This window comes from Hemicordylus capensis, chromosome 1 (genome assembly GCF_027244095.1).
Source record: "Hemicordylus capensis ecotype Gifberg chromosome 1, rHemCap1.1.pri, whole genome shotgun sequence".
NCBI lineage: Eukaryota > Metazoa > Chordata > Lepidosauria > Squamata > Cordylidae > Hemicordylus > Hemicordylus capensis.
In genome coordinates, this window is record NC_069657.1 from 47337955 (window position 1) to 47351779 (window position 13825).

The following is a 13825-nucleotide window of genomic DNA, read 5'->3' on the forward strand; positions in this document are numbered from 1 at the left end:
CTCCTCAACCAACAGGAGTGGATCATACTTGTCCCTTCTGTTCCTGATGTAAGGTGCAGACTGGATTAGACTTCATATCCTGATAATATCCAACAATTCTATGAACCTGGATTTTTATCAGATTGCCTCAACAACTACCATCCTCAGTGTTCGGGAGTGCAGGTAGAGAGGCCAGGTGATCATATTTAATAATAATAATAATAATAATAATAATAATAATAATAATAATAATAATAAAAATAATTCGGATTTCTATACTGCCCTTCCAAAAATGGCTCAGGGCGGTTTACAAAGAGAAATAACAAATAAGATGGCTCCCTGTCCCCAAAGGGCTCACATTCTAAAAAGAAACATAAGACACACACCAGCAACAGTCACTGGAGGTACTGTGCTGGGGGTGGACAGGGCCAGTTACTCTCCCCCTGCTAAATAAAGAGAATCACTAAAGTAAAAGGTGCCTCTTTGTCCAGTTAGCAGGGGTATACATATTTGGGGTATATATATTTGGTACTCAGGGGCAGTGTTCCCTCTAACAGAGATTCCCAGATGTTGTTGACTACAATTCCCAGCATCCCCAGCTGCAGTAGCCTTTACTTGGGGATTATGGGAATTGCAGTCAACAACATCTAAGATTCCTTCTTAGGAGGAACACTGCTTCAATACTTGCATTTCAAGGGGAGAATATGGATTCAGGCAAAGAATAGCCAAGACACAATTATGAAGATCAGGCACAAGCTGATCACCTGTATTTTGCAAAGCTCTTTTTTTGCTGGGTGGTGACATCTTTGTCATTGGTGCTTGTTATTACCTGGAGTGAGGTTTCACACAGAGGCTCTAGTTCTGCCCATTTACAGGAATCTTGGGATACTTGTGCACAAGTGTGGTGAAGTGGTTGGAGTGTTGGATTAAGACTGCGGGGATTTGAGTTCAAATCCCTGCTTTACCCAAGATTAATCTGTATTTTGCATAAAGAACTAAAATTTGCTGGGTGGTGAAATCTTTGTCATTGATGTTTACTATTACCTGGGATGATGTTTCACAAAGCAGCTCTAGCACTGCCCCCGTTTAAAGGTTATCTTGGGATATTTGCACACCAATGTGGTATAGTGGTTAGAGTGTTGCACTAAGACCAGAGAAACTTGGGTCTCCCCACTTAACCATGAAGTTAATGGATAAGCTTAGAATAGGCCCTAGTCCTCTGTTGAATCTACACTACAGGACTGTTGCGAGGATGGGATGGAGAAGTACTATATATGCTGCCCTGAGCTCAGTGGATGAAGGGCGGGATATAAATGCATTAAACAAACACATTATATTCCAAGAAGCTCAGAAAAATCTGTATCGCAGTGACAAACCCACCTCTCTGAATCCAGCTTCATCAGTTTGCGAACATCAGAACAGAACTGGACGCCAGACACAGTGCAGCTGGGATAAGCCTCACTAGGAGAAGAGACAATCAAGATACACGAAGAAATGAGTCCAAGAGGGAAAAGGAAGTAATGCAGCAGCTCAGTGCCCCAAATGTGCCACAAGGGCAATGAGGTGGAGATGGAGCCATAGGAAATAGAATACTCTGGGTTTGGTTTTTTAAACTGTTGTGACAGCAGTGTGAGGGATGGGGAAAACCCCACAGAATTGTTCCTATTTTTAAAAAGTGTGCCCTGCACCTGTCTATACAGAACCAAAGTGGCTAATAATATTGAGGGAAAATCAACTCCACACAGTTTAAAATCAAACACCCAATAATAATACTGCAGCAAGCATAGAAGCAGCTCCAAAAGGCGGCAAAACCCATCAACAGAATTTCATTAAGACAATATCCACTTGGTACTTCAAAAGCTATCTTGGAAAAACAACAACAGGTTTTTAACTGGTGCATAGAAGTATACAATGTAGGGGTTCATCCAACCTCCACTGGGAAAGCGTTCCAAAGGTTGGCACTAACACTGGGACAGTGGCATAGGGAAGCCAGCGGTGGCCCTAGTTCAGCCCGCTGCCCGTGCCTCACCACCATTCACACCCCCTTCATCTGATGTCAGACGCACGGGGTGTGGCTGGGGCACGAGGCATGGCCCCTGAGTGTGGTGGCCCGGGTTCTTTGAACCTGTTTGGGCAATGGTGGCTCTGCCTCTGCACTGAGAAGGTGCCCAAGAAGATGCTCTTCACATCCTGCTCCTTCATCGACAACCTTCATACCCTACTCAAGAGAGGTATCCAAAGCAGGGCCTCCGATCATCAATGGAATGTGCGGGGAGCGATATACAGGAGAAGGCAGCCCGTCATGTGCCCAGATCTCTAGTGTGTCTTATGCATGCACAAGGTGCTAATAATTCCTTCTTCACCTCTTTTAAAGCAGACTTCTTCTGCTTTAGAAGGAAGGATCCACTGCCTGTCCTATGCCCCCAGACCAATTTTCAGAAGACATCTCTCTTCAAAAGAAAACATTCAATGGAAAGGGAAAATTAATGTTTTCTTGGCAGCAGGGGGCAATACATCTTTGGGCCAGTTTGAAGGATGCTTGCCCTATTGGCCTGAGAACATGCAATCGGGATGCGTGTGTGCCACGAGTGTGCTTGCCTTTCCCCCTTCCAGTGCACCAGAGAACCTTGCCTTATCGCATGTGAGGGGGGTATCTGCAGCATGATTGGGGGAGCAGTTCATCCTAAGGGCTCCTCATGCAACAAGGAAAAGGTTACCTAAGAAGTGAGGGTGGGGGGAGAGATCTGCCTGCTCAGGGAGTGCAGTTATCATCACACATGCTTGCACGGATTGGACTAAAATCGTGCCAACCAGTCCTTCATGTAGGAGAGGCTCGCTTTCCTAACAGAAGTTGCCAAGTGTTTCTTATCTAGCCTGTTCCAATCAGTGCTGGGAAAAGACCTCACAAACTGTTTTTTGTTGCAAGGAATTTTAATATCTTTGCACCATTTGCACTTGATGGGGCCATATGTGTCTTTTGCCATCTGCACACCAGTACTTTTTATATCCATTAAAATAAAATAAAAGCATGCATTGCCTTCAGTCAGTGATTATAATTAGCTGGATTGGGGAATGAAAGGCAACAAGGAGGGATGGTTTGAGTGGCAAGGGAACCACCTATGTACCATATTCAGCTGAATCTAAGACTAGATTTTTTCAGGTTCTTTGATGTTAGAAATTGAGAGGGGGCATGTCCTGTTCCTTTTGGGTAAATATGGGTATAGCTTGCATTTAACCTCTATTTTAAAAGGGGTTGTCAAATTCAGAGTTGTCTTCTACTCAAATAAATAAAATAGTTTATATATTTTAAAACAGTACTCCGCTTTATCCAATGAAAATAACTCAAAGTGATTCACAGCAAGGAAAAACAAATCACTAATATAATTATCAAAAGACATAAACTAAAAACAGCAAATAAGCTAGTAATGACAGCAAAAAAAACCCCCAAACCAACCAACATACATATTGACTAGAAGAAACAAAGTGGCCTCAGCAAATCAAGATCAGAGACTACAACTCGCACAAGTCAAATCAATTAAGTCCAAAGGTTTCAGCATGTAAGATATAGTGTCCGGATCTGGTGAACCTCCTTAGGAAATGCATTCCACAAGACTGGAGCCACCACCCGAAAGGTCCTGCTTTTAGTAAACATACACCAAACTTCTTTGGTGGAGCCACATAAAGCATAAATTCAGATCCTGAGCACAACATTCAAGGGAGCATATAGAGCTGAAGACAGTCCTCGTTATACTTACTGGAAATGTTTGATGACAAGGGAAGGGTCCGTGATCTCTCTGGGAATCTTGGTAACCATCAGTGTCCGGGCCACCTGAGGCAGGAAAAAGGAAGAGCACCTGACACGGAGGCACATAAGAGTCGCAAGACTAGGTTCTGATTCACATAAGCAGGTTATCTAGAATTCTGCACCATTAAACCCCAATTCTGCAATCAGAAACTTGGAATATTGTTCTCAGAAGGACCAATCTTTTGATATGGCACAAATTATGCACCTTTTCTAAAACTTGGCATGTAGATCGTTACTTTCCATGCTTTTGTCTGCTTAGTCTATGGGGGTGGGTGTTGGTCAAATTGTCCAAGGCTAACTGGAGGAGGAGGACAGGAACACCAGGAGCGCAAAGAGCATGCATAATCAAATGGACAGAGATTGGAAACCATCATGGATGGGGATGAAGTCCTAACCCTTGGACAGTAGATTTCCCCATCTCTGCCACATGCTACACTTATGTCGTGCCAAGTGCCTTATAGAGGCATACTTCATTGACCCTCAAAACAACCGTATGGAATAGAATTTCTTCCCATTGTACAGATGGGGAAGCAAGGCAGAATTGGGCTTTGGGCATCACTCTTTAAGCTTCCTGCATAACATCTGAAGGGGGAGCTTACACATCTCTCTGTCATGAAGAGATGTGAGAGCTCAGCATGCATCCAAATCCTCTCTTTGTGGGTGGAGATGGACAGCAACAGGACATTGTTAAAGCTCTGAAACGACTCTCAAAGACTGCAACCCAAGAACATAAGGAGACCCCAATACGTCAGATCAAGAGGTCCATCAAATCCAGTGCCATGCTTCCCAAAGTAGCCAAACAGATGCCTCAAGCAGGACCCAAAATCAATGTCCCTCTCTTCCTGCTGTTCTCCAGAAACACTATTCACTGACCTACCGAGGTCGTTCTCATGACAGGGTGGGCGGCGCAGGCTGCAGAAGCCTGCCTTCCCTGCAGACAATTGCCGAGGACCTTCTGGGCGCCCGCACTGCCACTGGTCTGCTGCTGCCCCAGGGAATGCAGAGGCATGGGGGCTGGGACCCACTGTCCCAGCTCCCAGAAATCCCACAATGCACCACACAAGTACCATTCAGCCATGAAACTAGCTGAGTGACTCTGGGTCAGTCATTTCTCTCTCAGCCTAACCTACTTCACAGGGTTGTTGTGAGGAGAAACCTAAGTATGTAGTACACCGCTCCGGGCTCTTTGGAGGAAGAACGGGATATAAAATGTAAAATAAATAAATAAGTGTGTGCGGCATTGCGGGGATCCCCCCAGCGACGGGAGGAGGCCCATCAGGAAGACAACCAAATAAACATGGTTAAGGGAGCACTTGCAGGCTCCCGAGGTGGGTTTGTTGCCGAGACACCGCCAGGAGCTGGTTGGCTCCCACAGGTTCTCAAAATCAGCAGCCTGGTCTTGGCTGCTTGTGAGAACAGCCCCACTATCTCAGAGCCTTGAGTTCCACATGGCCATCCTGCCTAATTGCCACTGACGGACAATTCTTCATCCTGCCTAATTGCCACTGACGGACCTATTCTTCATCAGCTTGTCTAACCCAGGGGTTCTCAACTTTGGGTCCCCAGATATGGTTGAACTACAATGGCCATTATTCCCAGCCACAATGGCAGCCATGGTGGCTGGAGATGATGGGAGTTGTAGTCCAAAAACATGCATCTGGGGATCCCAGGTTGAGAACCCCTGGTCTGACCCCTTCTAAAGCCATCACCACATTTTCTGGCTGCAAAATCCGTAAATTAATATGTGTTGTGTGTCATTTCCTTGTGTCTGTCCTGAATCGCCTGCCAATCAGTTTCACAGGATGACCCCAATTTATTTTAATATGGAAGAAAAGTCTCTCTCTGTCCATCTATTTTTTCTTTTTCTTTTGAAGGATCAAGCACTTCTCTTCCTTCTTGCCAGGGTTTATTTATTTATTATTTATTTAACATATTTTAATACCGCCCAAAACCTACGTCTCTTTGCAGTTTACAACAAAGTAAACAGAGAAAAAGTAAAACATTAGTTAAAAACAAAAAACAAAAAGTCTAAATCATTACAACAATTTAAAATATTTTAAAACAGCATTAAACACATTAAAAATATATTTAATTAAAAGCCTGGGTGAACAGATGTGTCTTTAAAGGAATTTCAAAAAGCTGTCAGAGATGGGGAGGCTCATATTTCAGTAGGGAGCACATTCTGAAGCCTCGGGGCAGCAGCAGAGAAGGCCCGTCCTAGGATTTGTCTGGGATTCGAACTTTGGCCCTCATACCCAAAGTGAGAATCATGCCCCTAGATCATAGGAACATAGGAAGCTGCCATATACTGAGTCAGACCATAGGTCCATCTAGCTCAGTATTGTCTACACAGACTGGCAGCGACTTCTCCAAGGTTGCAGGCAGGAATCTCTCTCAGCCCTATCCTGGAGATGCCAGGGAAGGAACTTGTAACCTAGATGCTCTTCCCAGAGTGGCTCCATCCCCTAAGGGGAATATCTTACAGTGCTCACACTCCTAGTCCCCCATTCATATGCAACCACGTTGGACCCTGCTTAGCTAAGGGGACAAGTCATGCTTGCTACCACAAGACCAGCTCTCTTCAGACCAACAAGCCCCATCCCCAAGGCTATCAAATAAGTTCCTTAATGGTCAATCTGGGATCTCAACCCAGGAGCAAAGGCAAACTTTTCCACCCTTAGATCCCACCAGCCTGAACATCTGGCAACCAACTTTGGGTCCAAGGATCCCCAGCAGGCAGAGGCAGCAAAAGACAATGAAAACTTCCCACGGTCCACTGAAAGGGCAAGAGGTAAGGGGAGAAGAGAACTGTGTCTCTTACCTTTTCGTTCTCCTTGTACTCAAGCTGGATGGAGTGATGAGCCATGCAGAGGATGGTGATAATGAAATAGAGGAGGGCAAAGATACTGTGCAGCCACAAGAGACGATCACTGCAAGAGAAAGGGGGAAAAAGGGGGGGAAACCCCAAACAGATTCATGTCCAGAAGACAAGGAAATAGTAGCCTAACTTCAACAGCACTAGTCTGAGAAATTTTCCTCATGTCAGCCACCAACACTTTCTGAGACATGTAAGCTATTGCTGTGGAACTCACTGGAGGACACAACCCGGATAACAGGCTCCATCCTCATATTAAGATACCCCGATGCTGCACTGGGGAGGGCTAGTGCAGAAGGAACTTAAAAGTTAAACCAGGTTAAACATGGGCCTCATAAGCATCTTTGCATCACTTTGCTTCTAGTCTTTTAGTGCTTGCAAGGAGCAGCCACCCAAGAAAAAAGCTGCAATCGACCTTAGCTGCTAGGTCTTTGTTACTGACACTGTGAGATAATTCCCACAAGGACTAGGATGTGTATGTGTGTCGGGGGAAGGACCACACAAAGATCAGCATCTACAAAAATAGCATAGTGCAAAACAGAAAATAGCTTAGTGCAAAGCAACAACAACCACCCTACAAAAACCAGTGACCTTGAATTTGTTAGCATCAGGTTATACAGTTACTGCAATATGCAATGCTTTGATATTTTTCCCAATTTTTTTTTGCTAGGAGGGGCAAACACATTTCCTGTCCTGAATTTTTGCTGTTCATACCAGCAGTCACACAGTGCATGTGTGCACACATGCCTACCAAGGGATTAAAATGGCATATAAAAAGGCATGACTGGCCCAAAGCATGCTGATAAAGGACCCTCTCTGTGTAAATCTGGCTCATCTGATGCCAGCAGCCATCACAACAAGCAGCAAAGACAGAGTGCATTTTGGAGGAAATGGAAACACATACTCTTGTGGTACATTGGCAATTGTGGTCCGGCCAAAATTAGCTGGATCCTTTCCTGAAAAAGAAAGAAAAAGATAGATAGATGGCAAGATGAAGAAAGGCAAAGGAAGAGTTGTCAATCTGTCTTTTGAAGGGGCTCTTCAGGATGCATGTTTGTTTCTCAGTAACCTATGATACCATCATTTTATCATCAGTAGCCTATGATTCCATCAGGTTACAGATGGTATCAGTAACCCGATACCATCATTTATTCCTCACATCGATCTCCTTCCCTTCTTTCATGGATTTCAGAATGGTGTATAAGGATGACAGTATTCCTCCCTTTTCCCTCACAACAACCCTGTGAGGATAGGCAAAGCTTTATTCTCATAACAACCCTGAAGTAGGTTAGGCTGGGAGACCGAGACTAGCGCAAAGCCAATCAGGGAGTGATCATAGCTTAGTGGAGAGGCACATGTTTGCACGCAGAAGGTCCCTGGTTAAATTCCTGGCAACTCCAGGTAAGGCTGGGAAAGACCACCATCTGAAACCTTGGAGAGCTCCTGCAGTGCCAACCAACTGCTAAAAACTCAAATAAAGATATAGGAAACTGCCATATACTGAGTCAGACCACTGGTCTATCTAGCTCAGTATTGTCTTCACAGACTGGCAGCGGCTTCTCCAAGGTTGTAGGCAGGAATCTCTCTCAGCCCTATTTTGGAGAAGCCAGGGAGGGAACTTGAAACCTTCTGCTCTTCCCAGAGCGGCTCCATCCCTTGAGGGGAATATCTTATAGTGCTCACACTTCTAGTCTCCCTTTCATATGCAACCAGGGTAGAACCTGCTTAGCTAAGGGGACAAGTCATGCTTGCTACCACAAGATCAGCTCTCCTCTCCTTTGTGAAATACTGAAGGAAGTGCAAGATGATTCAGTTTAATAGACTAAAGTCACCACTCATTATCTGAAGGACAGGCCATTAGCAATAATACTTTCCTTTTCCTTTCTTACAATAATGATATACTGGAACAGGGAATGAAGTAGCTGATATCGCTTTGAAAATAAGCACATGTCCTCAGTTAAAACCTCACACTTTAAAATTGGCTCTCCATCAATTAATCGACCAAAGCTCTAGCTGATTACACTTATCATAGCTTTCAGCCCTAAAAGATATCAAAATTTTTAGCGTGCATTATGTGCCCCCTACAAGAAGAAATTAGATGCTATCAGGGAAATCATCAAACAACAGGAAATCACAGACATCTGATATCCATTCTAAATAGTCACACTTTTAGGAAGTATCACGTGAGTGCCAGTGTCTCACATTACGGGCTGCACACATTAACAAGACATACTGACTGATGTCCAGACTAACACCGCACTAGTGCAACAAAGGTGCACTCATACAAGAAAGTCATGTCGCTGAGTAGATGCTTAAAGTTGGTCAGTCTCAGGTGCTCTTGGTCCACTTGCACATCTCACTTGTGCAACAAGGATGGTGGATAGCTCTACATTGTGTACAGCTCTGCACTGAGAGAGAGGAAGTGGGTTTGCAGCAGAAAGCGTGCCACAGGTTCTTCAAGTGCACCCTGTAGCACAACACTAGTCTGGAATGCAAGCTCCCAGTTTAGCAGAACTAGCTAGCTCAACACATTTGCACTACTGCAGTGTTAGTCTGGATGTCAGCCACTGCTTCCACCGTATTCAAAAGGCACAACCTGCCCCTCACATAAACAACCCAAAAGCCCAGTTTTAGGACAAAAACGTACTCTGCAGGTTATAGGTAGAAGTGCTATGTATCTCTCGACGAGAACACTGCTCTGCACCAGTGCCAAGCTTGGAATTTCCTCTCTTCTGTTTTTCTTAGCCTAGTACCTCTGGGAGCCCCCATAAAGCCTTCCTGACACCTTCACTGTTCTGCTTCTCCTAGCAGAGCAGTTTCTCCAGAAACCCTTGGGAAACCAAGCCACCAACCCAGTTCAAGATCATTAAAAACATCCCACCCATGATCACCGATGCCAACATACTGCCAGACTGTGCTACTCAGTGAATTCAGAGCACCACGTACCCAGGAGATCTCCAGAGAAGTTGACAGGCAGAATGACAGCCACAGACAGCACACAGATGAGCATCAGTAGCACTAGGATGTGCCGCTGGAAGGAGAGGTAGGTGGTAGCATCAATTCCACACTTGCTTTGGATCTCCTCATCCCTTAATGGTAAGTGAAGAGATGAAGGCATGTCAGCGCAATCACATAGCATCACCACCACCTGTTTCCCATTTCCCAAGAGAAACAAGTAGTTCTAAGTAGAACAAATGGAGCTTACTTTCCACTTCTTTTAACACGGTGACCCTTACCTAGGGCCCTCTCCCATGTGCTGTGAATATAGTTTATATCTGATTATCAGCAACATGGGTTACAAAGGGATGTTTATTCAGAGTTGCTGCCATCTTGAAACAACATGGCAGATAGACCTAAAAAAAACCCCTATCAGGAACCTTCTCATGTGCTGTGAATTTGGTTTGTATTGGACTGTAAATGTAAAAGTTATTAGAGGGACAGTCATAAGAACATAAGAACAGCCCTGATGGATCAGTCCCAAGGCCCATCTAGTTCAGCATCCTGTTTCACACAGTGGCCCACCAGATGCCGCTGGAAGCCACAGGCAGGAGTTGAGGGCATGCCCTCTCTCCTGCTGTTACTCCCCTTCAACTGGTACTCAGAGGCATCCTGCCTTTGAGGCTGGAGGTGGCCTATAGCCCTCCGACTAGTAGCCGTTGATAGACCTCTCCTCCATGAAGTTATCCAAACCCCTCTTAAAGCCATCCAGGTTGTTGGCTATCACCACATCTCATGGCAGAGAATTCCACAAGTTGACTATGCGTTGTGTGAAAAAGTACTTCCGTTTGTTGGTCGTAGATTTCTTGGCAATGAATTTCATGGGATGACACCTGGTTCTAGAGTTATGTGAGAGGGAGAAGGATTTCTCTCTATCTACTTTCTCCACACCGTGCATGATTTTATAGACCTCTATCATGTCTCCCCACAGTCGTCTTTTTTCTAAACTAAAAAGCCCCAGGTGTTGTAGCCTTGCCTCATAAGAAAGGTGCTCTAGGCCCCTGATCATCTTGGTTGCCCTCTTCTGCACCTTTTCCAGTTCTTCAATGTCCTTTTTTAGAGTCATTAACACACTGATTTCATAAGCCTTCTTGCCTTTGGAAAGCAGGCTAAAAAATATCAAACACAACGTAGAGCATACTCCAGTCTGCTGGTGAAAAAATGGGTTTTCACTATGAGAGAGTAACTGCAAGGGTCTTACTATTGTGACCTTAACATTGTGTTTTATGTAGATATTATTTATATCTACCTTGCTTTACTCCACTGTGACTGTATACAGGACCAGTGAACAAAGAATACCAATGTTGGTATTAGGTCATATGTGTGTTGAAAGGGCAGTCTTGATGGCTGTTTTTCTCTGACTTTATCTAGTAAGCCACATGACCCTTGTCCAAGCTGCCAGAGAGATGAATGGAGACAGTGGTGCCTCTAAAAATGGGGGGGGCGCTTTTTATTCTCCCACCTTCCCATTTCCCCCTCTCTCCCCTCCATCTCTCTTCTTCAGTTGCAACTCTTTTAAAACAAACAAAAAATCTGTCTCTGCATGAGTCTCCCTTAGCAACCATACACTTCCTTGTTCTCTGACAACAAAGCTTTTTTAAAAGGCCCATCCAAAGCTAAATGAGTGGGAAGGAATGAGGAATGACTTCTCTTACACGAGCACAAGTTCACTGTAGCGATCTTGAAAGGGGTTAATGCATTTACTGAACTCCCCATGATCTCCCTTGCTTTAATAACCAGCAGTACTTTTAAAAGGTATTAAGGCTTTCAGCATACTTTCAGATGGCATAAGACTTTTTCAGACAAGCTCTGGGCTTCCCATAGCAACTGGGACATGCACTATTGGGCAGGGGTCCCAACTATGGGCCCTCAGATGATGTTGGACTACAACCCCCATTTGTAATATGGGGATGATGAAGTTGTAGTCCAACAACATCTGGGACCCGAGGATGGAAATCCCTGCTATAGTGTACGGAATCCTTGCAAAAGTGTTCTCATAGCAAGGCAGAACATGCATTCACAGAAAGGAAAAGGTGGAAGTGTGGGAGGGCAGAATGTTCCCACTTTCCAATGATGTCTGTTTGAGAATCGCTACTCAAATAAGGGGCTTGTGCTTTAACCTCAAGCTAAAGTAAAAACAGTGCAGTCTACTGGCCTATCCCATTTCTAACTGACCCAAAGGACCTAAGGGATGGGCTTATCTAATGTACCCATCAAAAGCTAAGGAATCCACAAATATGGGGAAAGGAAGTGAGATTTTCCACAAACTTCATCCCATCTGTGGGCCTCCGGAACAGAGGCTCTTCAGAAGTAGAGGGCAAGTAAGGAGCAATAGAACCCAGTATAATTAAAAATCTTGCTCCACCTCCTCCCATTCCTGCTAACAGAGTAAAAATTGAATGGTTTAAATGGCTCATCGCAGAAGACACTGTCAGTGATTCTAATTGAAGATGATCTTGCTGAGTAAAAAGGCAGAATAAAGACATGGATGGCAGTCATTATCCAAGAGGGACATGTACTCACTTCATCTGATAGATTGAAAGAAGCCAGGAGCAGAATCCCTAGAAGGGAAGTTGGGAAAAACAGGATGAAGTGGCTGAGAGCAATTAGACCACAAAATATATATCTGAAAAGTGTTCATTCAGAGAAATTAGGGCTGTATCTTCTCCACCTGAAACTGTGCTGGAATGATAAGGTGCAGAGCAAAATGCTATCTAGAATAAAGAAGCTAGGGCTGCAGACATGACCATAATATGGAGGAATTAATTAGCCACCGCGTGATGGGAACTTAAAGGCAGGATGACTGCAGAGAGGAAACATCAGTCCATACAAATGCCCTTTCAATTTCCCACACATTTCTAGAGATGGGCAAGCTATTATTACTACTATTATATTATTACTATTTATGTGTCACTTCCCAGCAACAAGTTTGCAAAGTGGCTTACACAGAAAAAGAATCATAAGATAGTTCTCTGCCCACAAAAGGCTCACAGTCTAAAAACCAAACACAAGACAGACGCCAGCAACAGTCACTGGAGGGACGCTGTGCTGGGATTGAATAGACCCAGTTGCTTCCCCCACTACTTAATATAAAGCCGGGCTACACAGCTTCAACCCTCTCCAGTTCTTGTTAGACTACAAGTCCCATCATTCCCCATCACAGCGGCGAATAGTAAAGGATGATGGGAGTTGTAATCCAACAGCTGGAGAGCCAAAGTTGTGCAGCTCTGATATAAAGCAAATCACCATTTTAAAAGTGATTCTTGCCCAGTTAGCAGGGGTCAATAGCATACCTCAGATATGCTTGGAAAGAATCAGAATTCTTTTAAAGTTGAGAAGATCTCAGATAACTCACTGGCTGACATGTTCTGTAGTATGATGTGGGCTGTGAATCTATTTCTCCATATCAACTTCATCAGGAAATGGCCTAAGCTTCTTAAATGCCTGCCTGGAATCGGGAATGGGCTAGATATGGGAGAACAAATTGAAGCTGAATCCAAACAGGATGGAGGTACTCACTGTGGGAAGTCAGGAAGTGGTTTAGATCTGCCAATTATGGATGGGTTTTACACTCCCCCTGAAAGAACAGGCACACAGTCTGGGAGTACTTCTGGAATCAAACCTCTCTCAAAATCTCAAGTTGAGGAGGTGGGCCAGGAGTGCTTTTTCTCAGCTTTGGCTGATATGCCAGCTACGTCCATTTCTCGAGATAAACAACCTTAAAAAAGTGGTGCATATGCTGGTAATGTCCAGGCTTGACTACTGCAATGTAGTCTACGTTGGGCTGCCTTTGCACATGTCCGGAAACTGCAACCAAGCTAGTCTCTTGGGATAGCCAAAGAGACCACATTACTTGTATCATAAAAGAACTGCACTGGCTGTCAGTTAGTTTCTGGGCAAAATACAAAGTGCTGGTTACTTATTACCTATAAAGGCCTAAATGTTGGGTTTTAAATGATTTTAATGTTTAAATTATTTTAATTGTTTAATTGATTTAATGTTTTAAATGATTTTAATTGTAAACCACCCAGAGACGCAAGTTTTGGGTGGTAAAGAAATATGTTAAATATAAATAAATAAAATGGGCCCTGAGTATTTAGGAGCATGCCTTCATGAAACCCGCCACCTATTAGGATCATCAGGGGAGGTCTGGTTCCAGTTATCACCGG

The 13825-nt window shown here is 44.2% G+C and overlaps 1 protein-coding gene across 5 annotated transcripts in view; it reads right to left on the bottom strand.

Moving 5' to 3' along the window:
• TMEM63C (transmembrane protein 63C) overlaps positions 1-13825 on the bottom strand; it is a 130919-nt gene that overhangs the window by 33042 nt on the left and 84052 nt on the right. For all 5 annotated transcript variants that reach the window (XM_053283941.1, XM_053283943.1, XM_053283942.1 and 2 more), the window contains 6 exons: positions 12180-12217; positions 9606-9748; positions 7564-7615; positions 6606-6714; positions 3735-3808; positions 1360-1440 (listed from right to left, as the gene is read on the bottom strand). In XM_053283941.1, coding sequence (XP_053139916.1) covers positions 1360-1440; positions 3735-3808; positions 6606-6714; positions 7564-7615; positions 9606-9748; positions 12180-12217 — 497 coding nt within the window. The remainder of the gene's footprint in view (positions 1-1359; positions 1441-3734; positions 3809-6605; positions 6715-7563; positions 7616-9605; positions 9749-12179; positions 12218-13825) is intronic.